At 40.0% G+C, this 18921-nt stretch overlaps 1 protein-coding gene across 2 annotated transcripts; it reads right to left on the reverse strand.

The window, feature by feature from the left end:
* Positions 1–448: 448 nt before the first annotated feature.
* LOC147204641 (golgin subfamily A member 7-like) lies at positions 449–16419 on the reverse strand. Of its 2 annotated transcripts, none has more exons than XM_086111578.1 (6): positions 16347–16419; positions 15511–15636; positions 13026–13178; positions 11595–11696; positions 10485–10537; positions 449–2866 (listed from the first exon to the last, which is right to left on the reverse strand). In XM_086111578.1, exons 1-5 carry the CDS (start codon positions 16353–16355, stop codon positions 10496–10498), a joined length of 432 nt encoding a protein of 143 aa, XP_085967704.1. In that variant the 5' UTR covers positions 16356–16419; the 3' UTR covers positions 449–2866; positions 10485–10495. The 2 variants fall into 2 exon arrangements, with proteins under 2 accessions (XP_085967704.1, XP_085967703.1); XM_086111577.1 differs by having other exon boundaries at positions 16338–16404.
* Positions 16420–18921: the final 2502 nt, after the last annotated feature.

An 18921-nucleotide genomic window follows, 5' to 3' on the forward strand; every position in this document is an offset into this window, starting at 1 on the left:
GTAAGAAAGAAGATGTCAACATTTGCAGTATGTTGAACAATGCCCCTGTCAGGTTTTGCCTTCTTTTTTTATTATTATTATAAGTGAGCACCCTGAATACATGTCAGAAAAGATTGGTCGCAATCTGTGACAATGCAGTGTAACTCCATTTTCACGATCCCTTTAGACAACTTGACAGTCAACGCTTGTCATTTGTTTGCTTTGGAAGCATAACAATATTGACTTTGGAAGAATAACTCTCACAACATCTTATGGATCATTATCAAGCTGCAAGATGAAGCACAGCCCTTGTAGTCAACTTCAGTTGTCATGGTATTCCAGGCCTTTGCATTCTGTTGGACTAATTCATGTTTTTGAAGTACTGTATGTACCAAACCGTGGCTTGATCACAACAAAGGTTTTTGCTAGGACTCGTTACACTTGCTGCAATAAACGAAGCGTGGGCATATGTGTTTTTATTACATTTATTTAATCATTTAAAAAAAAGGAGGGAAAAGATATTTTTTCCAAACCTTACAACCACATTAACCACAAAGTTTCGAAAGGTCACAGCAATGACTTTAAATAACCTGCGCAAGTAATAACAACATATAAACAGAGCACTTAATCACAGCAAAAATTTGGAAACCCACAACACTTAGCAAGGTGACATAAATTTGAACAGATGAGGTCTCAAGACTACAGCAGTTGTGGCTTTGTCTTGACTCTGTGAGTACTATGAACGAGTCAGGTTTGAGAAGGCAAGTGACAAAAACAAAAAAAAGGGAAAGTGCAACCATCACCGTTATCCAAATCAATTGTCACAATTAACAATTTAACATCACATTAATTTAGCATCAACAAGACATGCATGAGAAAATGACCTGCCATGCAATCGGTGTCCGGATGTCTTGTGTAAGGCAAATTGAATACTGTATAATAAAATGGCATTCTTTAGAGGGACATCCCGTTTACACGCGTGTGCTTATGTTATGACATTGAAGCGTTTTCACCAGTGCACATGATTGAAGTCAATCTCAGGACATCAAGATTCAAAAGTCACAAGTCGGACAGTGACGCAGAATGTTTGAGGTTCAAACAGCTTTGGATGTTCCTCTGCAGTTCATAGGAGAAAGCAACCTCAAAAATGGCCCATAATCTGAACCGTATCGTTCTGAATGAATGAAGAAACATCCAGTCGTGTGTGCTTATTTTTGGGATAGAGCGTCTTGAATAAACCGTAGAAAGTTGTCACTTTAAATCGGTCAATCCTCCAAAAGCACCAGAAGCTTTTGAGTTTTCTCACATCTCTCACAGTTATGCGAGACATATTCCATCAACAGAAATACAAGGCAAGGATCAGAAACAGTGCACGTTTTATCCGTGACAATATAGCCTCTATAGTGTGGGGAAATTCCGGACTTCCCTAATAAGAAAAAACAAACGGGTTCGTTCCTCACTAAAACTGAGCTAAATGAGGTACAACAAAGTGTAAACTTAGAATAGCCCCACTTTCATTTTACATCACAGAAAAATATCAAATATGAATGAAGTGAAATATTCAGACTACTTGTTCGATAAATCAATTCCACCTGCGCTCTTGGCATTTCACTATTTTCGACACGAATGAGGAATTTCAGACTGGATGCACCTTTTTTTCGACCAATATTTGTGCCAGCTCACTCGGCTTTCCCGAGAAATCAGAAATCAATCAAGCATGACGTTCGACCCTTCAACGATGTTTTTCTGTTCCGAAATGCAAATCAATAACTGTAATACAACGATATCTGGCGCCATATAGCGTCGTGAATGGGTATAATGTCTAGACCCCGAATATAAGACGACCCCCACTTTTTCAGTCTTATTTCAATGCAAAAAAACACCATCTTATATTCGGGCCAATACGGTAATTTAGGGTAGGTGTGACAGAAACCTGATCTAATACATTTATCAAGCACTGTATGTATATTCACCTCAGCGGGAAGCTCGATGCTTGGCTTTTTGGTGCTTGTCATCATCATCAAAAAAAAAAAAAATACTCCACAAAAAAAATAAGGCAGAGATTGAAGTCATCGGTGGATAGTTTGGGGCAGGGGGGAAACATAATAATGATAATAATTAGGTCTGGTTAAGGACTAACCCAACCCAATAATGCTAATAAAAATAACAACAGCAACAACAAAACAGGCACTGTCATCACACACTTTTGACATTTCAGACGACAAAAATTCACACTAAGCAAATGACTCTTATTAGACACCGTAGCCAAACACTTTGCAAGGCACAGTATACAAATAATTAGAGCATTTCATGCACAGAGCGCAAGCACTGCGTGTTCAGAGAGCTACAACTTATTAATCAAGGCAATAAAAACAACAAAAAAGAAAATATTAGGATTATAAAATATAGCAGTGCGACTGGAATGTCTGAGTCAGTCAACAATCAGCATGTCAGTTACCCTTGGAGAGATTACAAAACGTAACCATAAAAATGTGGAGCAAAACGAAATGAGGAACAGACTTTCAGTGTCATCAAAAAAAAAAAAAATAAAAATAAAATGTCACGTTGCATGTTGGTTTTGGACTCATTCTTCAAATAGGAGTCATAATTGCACAACTCTAGCCAAAAGCAAACAAAAGCTAATTGAAAAGATCTTGTGCAAATTGGGGAACACTGTTTCACGACAAGGTTCATGAGCCAGGCTGTTGAGTGGCGTTTACTGCTAAACAAGAGCAAAGTATCGAGAATACTGGCCTGCGTGTGACTGATAGAATCGATTGTTGAGACGCAGGAGAGTACAGGTGTGCAATGTCCTTTTGGATGGGGGGGAATGCGGGAGTTGTCGCATTGGGGCTCTGACGCAGAAGCTCCACCCAGAAGGCAAATCCTACCAACAAATAAACACAAGGGGACATCATGGAAAAAATACATATTCGCTAGGCAAAGACCTGTTCGGATGACAAGGAGTGGCTCAGGCTGCATTATTACATGAGGCAGGTCAACAAATTAGTATTATGACAAGTGTCCAGGACTGAAAATTGAAGAAGATATGGATGCAGATTTAAATCTGGGCATCACCTACCCACATGTCTGCTGCTGCCCACCTTCTCACCCAGACATGCATCACTCTGTTTCGTGAACCACTCAAGTGGTTCACCAAGCCCAGGTCATACGGGTCAGTTCCGTTGCTTATGTTGGCAAAAGTGGCTGGTCTTAGACTGACCAAGTCTAGACACAATATTAATGAGATCAATCCGTGTTTAGAGTAATGGTTCCGCTCTGAACATATTATTGTATTATACGGTTGGAATGGCACCACTGGTTCAATCAATCCAAGATGGCGGCACAGGTGCTTCCCCGTACGTATGCGTCGACCTGCGCCTGTGTTTTTTTATTTCATTTTTATGACTTTGATGGGCTAGCGATCTCCTTCACAATACTGGATCACAAAATTCAGAAAACTGTGCTGTCGTCTTGGAGACATTCAGCGACAGCAGCCTAAACCCACTGAAATACATACCGTAGGCCTGGCTGCATCAACAGCTCGAGGTCATGGATTTACCTACTTACCACATGTGTGCTGGTTTAGCGTTCTGTGGGCTATCCGGGACCCAGTAGTGGGGCGTGTGCTTCTCTGATTATTCTCTAAAGCTCTGGAACTATCCTGCGCCCGCATACTGACTGTTTTGCAGCTATCCACATGGTCGTGTCCTGTCCCATCTGTTCCAATGGCATCCAACAACTCTTCAAAAGTAATACTTGAGTTTAGGTCCAACTGCGGCAAGCACGGCCGAGAATTCGGCACTGCTCGCACGACAGGATGAGCGGAATATTTTATTGTTCTTATCCTCTCCTTATAAGGTCGTATTCATCCCAATCCAGGCCGAGCACTGATTTTGTAGCATGATGATATAAATGCTAGCAGGGGATTGTGTTTTATTTATGTCAATCGGCGCCGTCTGATTAATAAAATCGACGTAATTCGGCTGTGGACAAATTGACAGAAAGTGTATTTTCTGCGACATGGATCAAACCATCAATTCTGAAGATTCATGTCAAACGTTATACCGCTACAGACCGCACCTGATTCAGAGCCGCATGCTCGGATTTTTGAAGAAAAATCCATTTTGTAAATGTATGCGCCGCACCGTAATATAAACCGCTGGCCAATGAGTAGGCGGGGGTTCGCTTCTGCGTCCCTGCCGCCGTGGAGCGCCTCCGGGTGCGGTCCCCCGCTGAACCCCCGCAGAAAAAAAAACGCAAAGGTGAAAATAATCTCCATATTTTTATGAGCATGATAAATGCATTTGCACAATGAAATTACACTGAAACACATAATAAGAGGCCAGACAAATAAGAGATCTTGATGCGCATCTGCGTAATTACGAGGAGAAATATTGCAGCCCACTGGGTTTTAAATAGAATAATGCAAATCATATAAATGGGAAAAGATATATGAAATTATTTCTATAGTCAGCCGCTTAAAAATGATCATCGTTGGCAGCTTTAGGCCCGATGCTGCGCGGCTCAAAACACAGGTGAAATGTGTTCTCTCGTGGCCGCTTGTTTTCAGTATGACGGGGAGTCACCTTTTTTATTTACAGTCCGAGTAAGAGGCAAATCATATGTCAGAGGGTCTTCGTCCATATTTATTATTTCATCTGGGCTGATGGAATTCTCCGCTATCTTTCTTTGTGTGAATGTGCGGAACGAATCACGTTTGTCCTCGTAATTGGGAGGGAGCTGCTGACATAACGTCGTGCGTGCCCCAATAGACAGGCTTTTCCATTTCATGAATCTATAACACCACGACGGCCCACCTTTAAAACCTTTAAAAGCTTTGGTTGTCTTTTTACACTGGCTCAGTTCTTCTTGCCGGAGCCTCCACCTTCGCACCATCGACTCGTCTTTGCCAAGATTACGGGCAGCAGCTCGATTTCCTTCTTTAACTGCCAGAGTGATCGCTTTTAGTTTAAAAGCTGCATCATATGCTTTTCGTCTGGTATTCTCCGTGTTGATCAGGGTTAGAAGAAAGATTGAAATAAGGAAGTCGTGATTACCGGTAATCATACAATTTCATTGGACCCCTGTGTACTACTCATTCATTTTATTGGTCGACTGTTGCCAGGTAACACATCCCCCCCCCCCCCCCCCGCTATGGCTAAAAGAGCGGAAGTTGTGATTAGTCATACAATACAATCATTGGACCTCAGTGAAAGACTCATTCATTTTATTGGTCCATGTTTTTCCCGTGATGGAAAATTTTTTTTAAAAAGCCACTTCATGTTACACGCCGCAGTGTTGAAAGTGTGGAAAAAAAGTAGCGGTTTGTAATCCGGAATTTACGGTAATCTCTTTCAAACTGATCGAGTGAATAAAGAAAGGGACATAGATATATATGTAAAGAACGTTTTTCCAACTGTGTGTGGTAAAAGAAAATCCCCAATGACACCTCCATGACTGTAACGAGATGTTACCGCCCACCCGTCGGCTGCAGCTCAAGCAACTGCCCTGCTTTCTGAATTTCTGCATAAACTACCAAACGGGTATACCATTTGAGGGGGGCTGGCAATCACCTTCTGTAGCGTTAGAAAACATTTGCGACGCATTACACCTGACGCAACGACTTCAGTCTAATATATCAGAGCGATTTAAACCTTGTGTGTTTTATGGATAATACTGAGTTGACCTGGGATTATTTTAAGAAGACCTTTTTAGCCATAACTGACACTTGCAGTCTATAACGGAGAGCGTTTTGCACAGAAAAATTGACAGGAGAAGTTTCTTCTTTCTTTTATCGCCAATGGACGCTACGGCTTCTTGTTTACTTTCAAACATAGCCTGTAGCAGACGTGTGCACATTTTGAGCATGACGTCTCTGATCAAGTGGTGAAGGAGACTTTGATTCTCTGCTCTTTCATCTATATCTGCTTCAAACAACAAGGCATATGCGGGAATAGTTGTTACGATTGGATGACTGTCCATGTTTTATGTGTGTTCTGTGATATTTTATTTTATGTTCACTGTTCTGCAAAGCGCTTTGTTAAGGCTGCAGCTGTTGTGAAAGGGCTATATAAAAAAGATGTATTGTATTGTAAGTTCTATTTGTTTTACCACAAGCAGTCAACATATGTCGTCGAGTCTAGTGTAATTGTGAGAATGTTGTACAGATCTCAAGAGAGAAGATCTGTTTTGTGAAGCGCTTTGTTACAGCTGCAGCTGTTGTGAAAGTGCTATATAAATCAGGATGTATTGTATTGTAAGTTCAAAACTCAGGCCTGCATTGTGAAAACAAATCAGTGATATTATTATATGTATTCACTACACTCTATCCAGCCAGCCATTTTCTGAACGGCTTATCCTCAGTATTCATACACATTTAATCTTGTAGGCCACTCCTCCTAACTGACATACGGGACTGCTTAACAATCACATTTACTGTTTGGCGGTGTGTGTATAGCATTATTTTATATAATTTTCTCTCCAGAGACTTATTAAAGTGCATGCTATTTTGCTGTTCAAAGATGGATATGATCCGCTTTAACGCACTTCCAGCGAGACCTCTGTCAAGTGTACTCAGTCAGCCAAAGCACTTATTTCCAGTCTTACACGTAACATTAGGTTAGCTTAGCAATTAGCATGGCTTCTTCATCTTTCCCTCTGGTAATTACTCTCAATCTCTTCATGAGAATGATACTTGTAAGAAGTGTAGCTTATTCGCCGCCATGAGGGATATGCTTTCTAATATATATTTTTAAAAGCAGGAGCAGGAATCCGACTACTTGTACTGACAGCGATAGTAAACCCAGTACTAGCATGAGCTTCAGAATCAGCACACCACAGAGTGAAATGGATGAAACCGAGTACACTGACGCCACCATGACCTTTTTTCAAAACTACAATCAGGCTTATCAGCTATCATTGCTGCTACAAAAGTGATCAACAACATAGTTGTTGCTCTGGACAAAAAGCATTACTGTGCTGCAATTTTTTATTGATCGAAGGCGTTTGACACTGTGTGTGGACCACACAGTTTTGAAGTGTAGGTGTACTGTATCAATTTTGGTCTAAGCTCATATAGTTTCACAAATTGTGTCAGAGACAAGATATAATGTATTAAATATCATTTAATTGGTATTCTGAAATCATGAGCATCCACAAGGGGGTGCCACGGGGTTCTATATTAGGACCTCTCCTTTTCATTAAGTGCATAAATGATTTGGAACAAAATGTGTCCGATGCTTGTATGCACTTAAATGTTGAAAACCCAATCATTTATTGTCCTCTGCTAATACTGTAGAATCTCTGCAGAAGGCTTTCGATGAGATGCAGCCCACACTTCTGCAGCTAAAACTAGACCTTAATGCCAACAAAACTAATGTTGTTGTTTCAAACTCCAGGAAGAGCCCTCAATTACTCCCTACACTGTAGGGCCTACAGTGTCCACTCTTGAGGAAAATGAAAGTGAGTTGGTCCATATGTGCAAATATCTGGGTTGCTTGATGATGCTCTCACTTTCAATCTCCATATTGAGAATTTTGTAAAGAAACTCAAATTGAAATATCCCCCCCCCCCTCCCTGTGGAAATATTTTTTCTTTTGAGGTTAAAAAGTGAGTTGTCACTGCTATTTTTATTTCCATTTTAGATTATGGACATCTGTTATATATTAACACTTCAACTCAATGTCTGACAAAGATTGACTGTGTTTACCATGCTTCTCTGAGGTTCTTTTCTAAATGTAGGGCCTGGACCCATCAATGTGAGCTGTACTCTGGAGTGTGAGGGCCTTCTTTGTCCACCAGGAGGTTTGCTCACTGGTACACTATTATTTAAAAGGCCATTCTTGGGCAACGCAATTAATATAAACACACATTCAACAAACGATAATGATGAATGACCTCATGACGAAAAAAGTATTGCATTTCGCAGGCATCCTGGGAACCGCAGAGTGGCCGAAAACTGCAAAAATACTCAACAGATTACATTTTGTGACAAGAACCGGTGTCAGTTGGTTTTTAGTGTAGAAAGTGCAGTAAGCTTGCCATCCCTCGTCGAGATTACTGCTCTTACTGTTTATTTCTTTGCACATGCATTCATAAAAGAGTCAAGATACATATACATGGGCCTCGTACATGTTTGTACCCTTACACGCAAAACAAAAAAGGTACAGAAATCGTCCCTTTGCCCGTTTGGACTATTTGTGTCCCTTTTTCTAACTATAAACGATACTTATTTGTAACTAGGGGATCAATTGTGAACCCTATACGGTACATCACAAAAATGTGTATCTTGGAGAACAAAAGACGGACCCCTACAGTAGCCTTTGTTCTGATAGTGTACAGTGTGATCAGTAGAGTGTAAACGGAGCCACGGCCTTTGTCTTTGCTAAGTCGGTTTTGGTCCCACACATCAGGTCTTAACCGAAAGAAAGCGAGTGAATCTGCTGTGGCAGAGATGGAAACTATTTCCAACGATGCACTCATGAGGGGAAACACGTGGTGCCAGAGAGACAAATCAGCAGATGTTGAAAAGCCATCTGCGGTCGAGAATCTGACTTTGTTGTTGGCACCGATTGTAAGGCGTGATACAGAATAGCATTGCTCAGAAAAAAAGCAGAAGAAGGGGCACAATAAGATTACTTAGCCTTCCAAACTCCCCCTCATATTTGGCACACCTTTGTAAAACGATTGAATTCATGTTGACTCGCGAGGTCACTTGGCCCTCTTGAGCTTTCATGAGGAGAACAATAAATCAAATAACATCATCACACTGGTTTTATACTTGACGGCGGTGGATGAGAAATGAGGTAAGAGACAAATCTTCTGAGTGCTAACCCAGCACATTCGCTTACATGCAGTATACAGTCTAAGAACAGCTGTTGTGTCATAAACGAATCCATGAAATAAATTCATAGCATGAAAGGATGAATATTTTTCTGTTTCTCCTTATGAACTGTACCCGGTCTTTTACTTCGATTTATTACGCAAGAAGGTTATCTTTTGGTCACTTTTCTTTTGTTTCCAGGCTTGCCATAAAACGTATTACACATGAAAGGCATGAGAGAAGCTATTTTTTTCTTTTTTCAGTTTAAAAAAAAAAAATCGGGCACCAAGATGTAGATGTTATTTTTGAGGTTGTAGAATTTGGGGCATATACCGAATAATTATTTTAGACGAGAGTGTTTTCTACGGATAGTCAAGATTTTTGTATTTCATTTGTTTATATTGAAAAAAAGAAAAATGATCAAGGCATGATTCTCAACACTTAAGAAAGGTTAAGTGCCCTTATGTCAAATTTCAGAAGACCAAAAATTCTGGCATTCTTTATATTACATACTGCCAGTAAATAAGAAAAAAGAGCAATTTTCACGAATCCATGATAATTGTTTGACCATAGCTGAGACATAAGTACGGAGCGAAAGTGACATTTCAACACGTGTTCGGCTGCTCGGTTGGGTTCACACTCTCAGACAGCGGTCCTCCCCGTGAACTACATTGGCAATTTTGCATCCACATTTCCAGTCCTCACTGAAGTGAGAAGCCACTGAGCAGCAGCCATGAGACTGTCACAAACTTGGAAGAATGATCCTTTAATGCTTTATGGAAGCTAAACCCGTGAAAACACAGCAGTTGGAGAGGAGTACAAGCAAATGAGGAGACTTAAGCTTGCATTTGTACGGCTGTAGGTTCTGGGTTATGCGCTCTTGATCACTGAAGGTATTACCTTTTGAATGAGGATTACCTTAATCTGCAATGCCAGACGACTTGTTTCATAAATCCATCTGGGAAAGATTTGATAGTTTTTCCATTTTAAAAAAAAAAAGTGAAAAAAGGGTGTATGTGTCTGCAATTGGGCAACAGGCTTCTCAAACAAGATTTTGAAAATAATGATATTGCTAGTTGCAGTTTTCTTCAAGCAGAGGCCATAGTACACCATTATTTTTTCGGAGTTATCATACGATAAACTTGCTTCTGCATTTGTTTTGAGTTCCTGTCATCCAATCCACTACCATATTGTAATGCACAGGTTTCTAACTCAAGGCCCGAGGGCCAGATCCGGCCCGACATCTCATTTTATGTCGCCCGCAAAAGCAAATCAAACATGTCAACTTTCATGATGCTAGCTAAAATCTGCACCAAAATTTTAAATTATCATCTGTAATAAATAAGAAGGATACTGTAAGCATTTTCTTGTACCCAAACACGTCATGACAGTAACTTAAACAAAAGTGGAGTAAACCGTTATTCTTGACTTCTTTATATGGTTTGAGTCATAACGGCCCTCCAAGGGAAACGGTAACTAAAATATAGCCCACGACAAAAAGGAGTTTGACACCCCTGTTGTAACGTATCAGATTTAAGTTGCATATACTGACAACCTTTAATAAGAAAATGCCAAAATAAAATGGTGGACAACATCTGGTGACTTGTCAGCACGTTGAAATTAAAAGTCATATTTCTGGGTATTCTGGTCAAAAACAAAATACTAAATCTTTGACACTCACCTTGAAAACTTTTATCTAGTCAGGCTTCTCTCTTCAAAGACAGTGACCTCAATCTTGAACAAAATCAGTCAAGGGAGAGCATTTTAACGACTTTTGGCTTCAGTGGAATCAAGTGAAGGCCAACAGAAACACAATATCTCACATTTGCTAGTGTCGGGGAATTTGACCAGTTGCAAAAACATTGTGCGGGCTTGGTTCGAACAAGATCCTCCAACTATTTTTGGGCTTGAAAATCTCATCTGTGCTCCCACGACAGCACCTGACTGACATTCGAGGGCTGATGTTGTGAAGTGATGAGTTGGCAACTCAGCCGCCGATGTTGAAATAAGTGTTCGGGTGATACGTTTGCGTCAATCTCCACCAGGGCCCCTTTTGCCAAACACAGCACAGCAGCTCCCAAGTGTTGGCGAAATAATCCAGAACCCTGTCAGCCCAATAAACTCAGAGGCAAGGGTAGTTACAAAGCTCAGCTGTGAACAATTTCAGTCATATTTTTGCTATCCCTAATCTCCTATTGCTGCTCAGCTCCATTTAATTAGAATGTTGCGTCACTCCGTGACTTCCCCAACACATTCTGGTAAAGCATATAATTCTATGCAGCTGTTATGGAATACAAACACATTTTGATTTGTTCTTTTTGCTTGACACCACTATACAGTGCAGGGTTTCTTATAAATTGCCAGCACTGAAGCTTTTTCTGATTTATATTCAGGAAAAAAACAGAGTAGCATGCTTAAGCAACTGGCGGCCTTTGGGTGATTGCGATGTGATGCAATGTCATTCATATTTCAAAATGGTTTCTTGTTTGTTTTTTTGGTTTTTGGTTTTCAATCCATACTAAATGATGACAAATTTATTTGTAGAGCTAAATTTTAGTTTTGACACATAAACCATGTGTACTTCCCAGGCTGCTGATTTATTAATAACTTTTCAAATAGGAGTTTGCGTTGATTATTGTGGCCATTATGTTGAGCTGAAGAATGCATCTCTTCATTGTTTGCCAATCATTGTGAAGTGGTTAAACATGGCTTGAGAAATATTTCAGCCAAGTGAAAAGAAAGAGAGGAGTGATCCGTCCCAACTCATCTCGGACGCTGAGGAAGAGGATACGACTCGAAGGCCTCTCTCGATGGGATCGGTGAGCAAGAGACCTCTGGGTGCGTACACTTTGTCGTTCTGCTCCTGGACATACTTGGCGATCTTTTTTAAAACCTGTAAAAAGAGCACAGCGGCATATTTAAAATACCGTTACTGTGCATTTCTCGCAGATGCAAAAACGTGACAAAGATGTTTGACAAATTAGAATTCATGCACAGGTGAGAAGTTGATCAATTGAAATTGCAACAAGTTTCCCATAAAAGTTAAGATGGTGTAGTTTTACTCATAAAGCATTGAAGAGCAAATGTTCAAATGCTGCTTAACATACTATAAGTTAACTAGGGGGTGCTCAAGACGCACTGATTTTTAAAAACTTCACATTAGATAGGAAAGTGCCCTATACATTTTGGAGGATGCCAGTCACACTAGGCCAGATGACTAAGATCACAAGTTCCATCTTTCCACAAAGTCTGTGTTGACCTTCAAACTTTAAGACACAGTTTTTGTCAAGAAAATAATATAATTGTATTTTCCGCACTATAAGGCACATCTAAAAGCATTCAATTTTCCCAAAAGCCATCAGTATAATCCGATGCGCCTAATATCAAGAGACTGTATCTCTCTTTACATTCCCCATTGAGTTGTTTCCCTGTTTGTGTTCCTATGCCATCTAGTGGTGGTTATTAGCAGGAACGAATTGTAACCTAAAAAGGTTCTGCCTGACACTAATTGAGATGTGTATTCACCAACACACACTCAAACAGACAACTACTTTGTGAGCCATTATGAAATGAAGATAATACCACAAGCATAGTTAACAAAGGAAGGAGACAAGCAAGACGTCAAAGGATATTTAGCCCCTTGTGGATGAGAGCCCACGAAGTTATGTGTGCCTTTTTGTTCATCATTTATTGTTTTGTAATGCCATTTGTATTTATATGTTTCATGTCCGTGTTTGTGACCAGTTCTGCATGGCTTCGCTCAATGTAAATAAAGCTGTATTGTATTGCATTCCTTTAGCGTAGCCTCATCTAGTGGATTCATAGCACAACTGCAACTTCTATTCTGCAACTTCTATTCTATGCGCCTTATAATGCGGTGCGCCCTATATATGAAAAGTTTTGAAATAGGCCATTCATTGAAGGGGCGCCTTATAATGTGAAGTGTTTTATCGTGTCATATATACAGTACTTTAAATGCCATCTATCATAAAATGTGTGAGGTAGCTTAAGTTTAAGAGAATTTGTCCAAGATCAGGATTTTTGTACATGTGATTTTCCAAAGAAAGAGGAGGGAAAAAAAATGTATTGATCAAGACAATGTCATTCATTTTCAGTACTTGACATACAGGGCTGCAAGCCAGGAAAAAAAAAAAAACTGTGACAAAGCTGGCTGAGCGCACAAGGGGCCGATTGCTCCTTTGTCCACACAAGTTTCACTCACCTTCTCATAATGTGTCTCCATACACAAGAACACGGTATAAGCTGTCAGGCAGGCCAGGCAACCTTCAATATATGAATGGCTTCCAAGTTTCTCTGCCTCAGCATAGAGGTTATTCAACATCCGCACCGTCTCTTCAAACTGCTGTTTGTCAATCTTAAATGCATCATTCGGAAGGGGGGGGGGGGGCAAAAATGTTAACACAAGAGAAGGACATAGTAAAATGTAAGCGTTCTTCACTAGATTTTAATCACCTGAAAGTATTCAACATGATGATAAGATCCAAGCTAACATTCAAACAATTTGCATTCAACGCTGCTAAATAACTCCAGACAATCAGGCCCTGCATCAACAGGGCGCGGACATGGTTTGTGACATGGAATCAAAACAATGCCATGGAAATTAACACATTAAAAAAAAAAGAAAAAAGAAAGGATAAGGGCTTTCAGCACCAAACCCTTATCTGTAGCTCCCACTGTCATTTGTAATTTTTGTATAAAACAGGTGGAGTCATTCCAATATTTAGGAGTCATGATTGACTCAACATTATCCTGGGAATCTGGATCTCTCGCTCTCGATCCATCTATCTGTCTACCTAGTTTGCATGTCGTCTAGTTCCCATAGAAAAAAAGCAGAATGCAACCTCAAATTCTGATTCACTGACTTCCACATCCTCCAACTTCAAATATGCATTGTCAGCGACGGCATTCAAGCCCAGCTTAACTCAGTTTTGAAATACCAACTTCATATTTCTTGGACTGCAAGTACGTGCATATCAGGTGATAATAATTATCCTGGAGAGGTTAAGATGCCCATAACAATGTGTTCTTTGAATGTCATCCCCAGAGGACTGATAGCTGGATGCACACCATAAAAATCCAGAAATATGAAGGCTCCAGTCCTACTTAGAGGCCTTAACTAAGATAAACAGATCAAAATCTCAGCCGCTCTCCCGGCTCCCAAATTATAAAGTGAGCCATGACGAACCGATATTTAAATAGGCTGCTTGACAGAGATGTCAAATATAACTAATATGACTTATGCACAGGGTGTCCTGAACAGATTTTCGGATCTCTCATGTGATACTGAGGAAAGAAGAATCTTCAGACCAGACAAGCAGGCAGCTGAGGGAATCTTGCTTTTCTGACAACTTTCCCAAGTTCTGCTCCCATGTGCCCGAGGAATGTGGCAAAAGGCCCCAAGCTTTGTTCTTCCTCTAATTTTCCAACTCAGATGCAGCGATTCAAACCACATTTCTCTGTCGGGGCATCTGTCCATTGCATTTGGACCTGATATTTAACATTCCGACAAGATTACAAGTGAGGGAGGGTATTATTCTTATTAGGAATGTCAAGAAAACAAAACAGCAGCCCTACAAAAGCTCAGTCGACAAACTTCATTAGTCAACTTGATTCTTTTCATTTCATAACTACTTTTGCATTTTGTGTGTGCTGCAATTTAGCTGTCAAGATATCACTTGCTCTCTTTATTAGTGCTGCATAGCTCCTGCTCGGTCACAATGACCCGTTTCCACCCCGAGATTGTTCCACACAACTGTCCTTTACACTTGACCTCACTCGTGCCCATTTTTGACATGAGTACAATACCTGACAGATATCATAATCAAATTGGTACTTTCACAGTTAGTTTGCTTACTTTTATGGGATACAAAAGACAAGCAAAAGAAATCCCTACAAACTACAACGACAATACCAAAATTATTTTTAGATGACAGTGTTTGGTCAGGACGAATTAGACCTAACCGGATTGATTTGTCCTTTCCCAAATGTAACCCTTTCAGGGACAGCGGTTACTACAGTGGCCAACTTATCATGTTATCAGGTTACACGTTGCATGAAAGGGTTAAGGTCAAGATTCAAAAGCATGTCCATTTTACAGATCGGAGGCGAAATATACAATTATGTTTTTGATTGTCAAGCACACATTTTCTTGACTGGTGATCTTGGCGAAGAGAAGGGAGATGGCGTGGCAGGCAATATTAAATGTCACTTTTAGAATATCCTATAAGCCAGTAAAAACTCTGCTGTATGTCAGACTTTTAACATGCCTGCATTCAGGGATCTAGTTCATATGCAACATACAAATAATCAATTCCCTGAATTTTATGAGCAGCAATCACTTCCTGGGCAAGACCATACAGGTGGTCATACTGTGTGAGTCAGACCAGAGAGATTACTTGAAATGGCAAGGAGAAAATTTGCAGACTGTGGTCATGTTGACTTTCTCTGATTAATGATGTGTACAACGATGTTTGACATTGTGTTTTACTGGGTTGTTCTATCTCATCTTGTACCTAGAAGTGTGCATGGCTGTATTTACGTGATTAAAGGTATTGCCATTGGTGGACATTGGTGCCCCCTCAACTAAACACAATGAGTTCTTAGTAGTTCCTTCACACAGAAAGTCACCTACCGGATTAAAAAAAAAGAACAACAACAGTATATGCACATAAATGCAGTTATCTTACCCTGGTTTCCAGCTCAGAAGGGAACTTGGTTTGAAATTGGCACACAGTGCCATTAGTATAATCCCTCTGTATGAAGACTTTGGCAGCAATTGCAGCCTGTTGCCCAATGGGATGCAAACTATGAGTCTGTCAAAACATGAGATGCAAATGTCAAATGATGAATACTGTACGTCATTTAATCAAATATTTGTAGCAACGCATTTTTAACACATTATCATCAGTATAATTTCTGCAGTTTTTATACTGTAGTTATTGTTACATAAACATTACAGTGCTTCTGTGACATATCATCTTAGTTAACGGAAATGAAACACGGCTATAGTCACAATAATATATCGATATATAGTCACAATAATTGAAGGAACACTGGCGATATTGTTATTTGGCAACTAATGAAATGATTCAAATGTCCCAATAACTGCTGTTGTCGTAAGGTTGTAATCACAATTCTCATCGAGGCATCCAAATGCAGCGATTCGCTTGCAGGGCACACGATTACACAATTGCTCAGGCCGTTTAAACGAAAATAATTCCCAAATCGTTTACGTCATTACGCCAATTAAAAATATGATTGGAAGCCCCGGTCGATCAGCCAAAATCGATATTTATAAAGAACATTTGTAGTGCAGCTATGTTTAAAATAAAACACGTCCTCTTCACTACATCGAGAAATCATATATTCCTAATGTATCGATAAAATGGGTCATAGTTTCTAAATACACCATTCGATTGACTGATAAGATACCGTCGATAATCTATACCTTTGTTACTCATCGATATCAGACCGACAAACGTAAAATAATGTATTTTTTTTTTTACAACATTACCTCACCCACCTCTGCCATATTATCACTCGGTTTTTTATTTATCTTCCGTTAGCGGTGCTGTGGTGCGTTCACTAGATACAGTTTTCCGTGTGGGAACCTTTGCAACATAAAAAAGTTCCGAGCCTATGTATCCAGAAGTACAGGTACAGTAGTTTGCGTTCTATTTTAATTTAATTTATCAAGCAGATGATCAAGGGACGATTCCGTTTGCATTCTTAAGACGGAACATAGCCCCATCCAAATTAAGATAACTCATCTCAAGGGGGAGATCCAAAAAAATTTAATGAAATTGAAGATTCACACACTGTTCCGAGTGTCACACATGGTTCCGAGTGTGCAGTGAGACATCATCAGGGGGTGCTGCAGGAAATTACCCGATTTTACTGAATTTGTGTGAAAAGTATTGTTTAATAATTACAAATGCAATTGAATGGTTCCATTTGATAGCAAATGCGAGTGCATCAGCTTTGTGTTCAATCAAACAAGCACAGTCCACAGGAGGCCTCACACTGTAACCGATAGATGAGCAAATGCCACCCAGCCTTTGCTATAAAATAATCTCAATTTAAAAAACTTTCAAAGCCAATTTCATGGCTGAAATTGTAAAGCAGACAGACATTTTTGTGCTGTTTTCACAATTTAAAAACAGTTCCCAGTTATCTTAAGTAACATAACATAATATCCATCCATCATAATCATAATATCCATGCATCCATTTTTGGAGTCACTTATACCTATCCCAGCTGTCTTCGGACAGTAGGCGCGGGGCATCCTGAACTGGTTGCCAGCCAATCACAAATAATAATCTTTATATCTATCTATCTATCTATCTATATATATATATATATATATATATATATATATATATAGATAGATAGATAGATAGATAGATAGATAGATAGATAGATAGATAGATAGATAGATAGATAGATAGATATATAGGGCCCGGTAGTCCAGTGGTTAGCACGTCGGCTTCACAGTGCAGAGGTACCGGGTTCGATTCCAGCTCCGGCCTCCCTGTGTGGAGTTTGCATGTTCTCCCCGGGCCTGCGTGGGTTTTCTCCGGGTGCTCCGGTTTCCTCCCACATTCCAAAAACGTGCATGGCAGGTTGATTGGACGCTCTAAATTGTCCCTAGGTGTGAGTGTGGGCGTGGATGGTTGTTCGTCTCTGTGTGCCCTGCGATTGGCTGGCAACTGATTCAGGGTGTCCCCCGCCTACTGCCCGAAGACGGCTGGGATAGGCTCCAGCACCCCCCGCGACCCTAGTGAGGATCAAGCGGTTCGGAAAATGGATGGATGGATGGATGGATATAGATATATATATATATATAGATATATAGATTAGATTTTTTTTAAAATTGAAAGATCAATAATGATCGCATACTTAATAAACCTGAAATTAAGCTGTTTTACGGGTTATCTCTTTCGTCCATGTGAGCAAGCTCTTCTCCCACCCCACGTATCACTGGGCCAATGATGAGTCTGGTTTTTGTTTCAACGACGACGACTTGCCTGGCTGTAGCAGCCTCCTATTTTACATTCACTCAGAGGCCAGTGTGCTCCGTCTGCTTGCTTCTGCAACAGAGTCAGAGTCCAGATGTGGAAGAAAAATTAGCGCCCGAGAAAATAAAATCATTTTCATTCATCGAGGCAGGATAATAGATTAAAATTTGCGTCTGTGAATTATTGACACACGAATCCCACCCCCCCCCCCCCCCACCCCATGCCTCCACCACATCCACAACTTCATATGCAATAGCAAAATAATTTTATCAGAAGCTAACACTGTTATCTAATGCTAATCTTCAACCCAAAAAAACTCAATTCAGCTCTGCTTACCTTGTACCAAGTAATCTCCATTAACCCCACTGTCACTGTTCACTGACAGCAACATTGTCAAAAATAGGCAGCTAAAGGACTTTCTATTGCTTAATTTAACACTTGATGGGTGGGCAGGCATTCCAGTGACCCAACTAATTGCAAGCCATTAAAATGTGTACATTTGCCTATTATATATATGTGTACATAAGTCATTAAAAAAAATAATAAAATCTGTGCATAGCTTGAACAGCTCTGCTTTTTGTATGATAAACTCATTAGTTTAGATTTATGTGTTTTTTTTTTAGATACCTGCCCTAAAATTAATATACTTCATGTGTCAGTTGCTTCTGCAGCTGCAACTCATACATTATAAAAGACACACATTAAAAAAAGAAAAAAGAAATAAAAAACTCCTGTTGCTTGGTCAGGAAACTTGGGTGTCTGGTGTCAATGTGACGCCAGAGTTTGAATGGTCGCATGCATCATTAGCAAACAACACACAGCAGCAATATCTGGACCATTACGACAGACGTCCAAGCTTTAAATAATCATGGTCACACTTTTTTCCATGTTCTGCTCACCCCAGGCCATGTCTCAATGCCTACGAAACTAAAAATGGAACAAAATTGCTTTTAATGTAGCTAAGATTGGCTTGGGTTTAAAAGAAAAAGAAAAACATGGCCTATCTTTGTTTCATTTGATCATTACACGGAAGATTTTGTTACGGAAAGCAGAAACCAGGGTGCAACATCTTGGCCATAA

Source organism: Hippocampus guttulatus, chromosome 5, assembly GCF_054856545.1.
Source record: "Hippocampus guttulatus isolate MCC_2025c chromosome 5, RoL_Hgut_1.0, whole genome shotgun sequence".
In the NCBI taxonomy this organism is placed as follows: Eukaryota; Metazoa; Chordata; class Actinopteri; order Syngnathiformes; family Syngnathidae; genus Hippocampus; species Hippocampus guttulatus.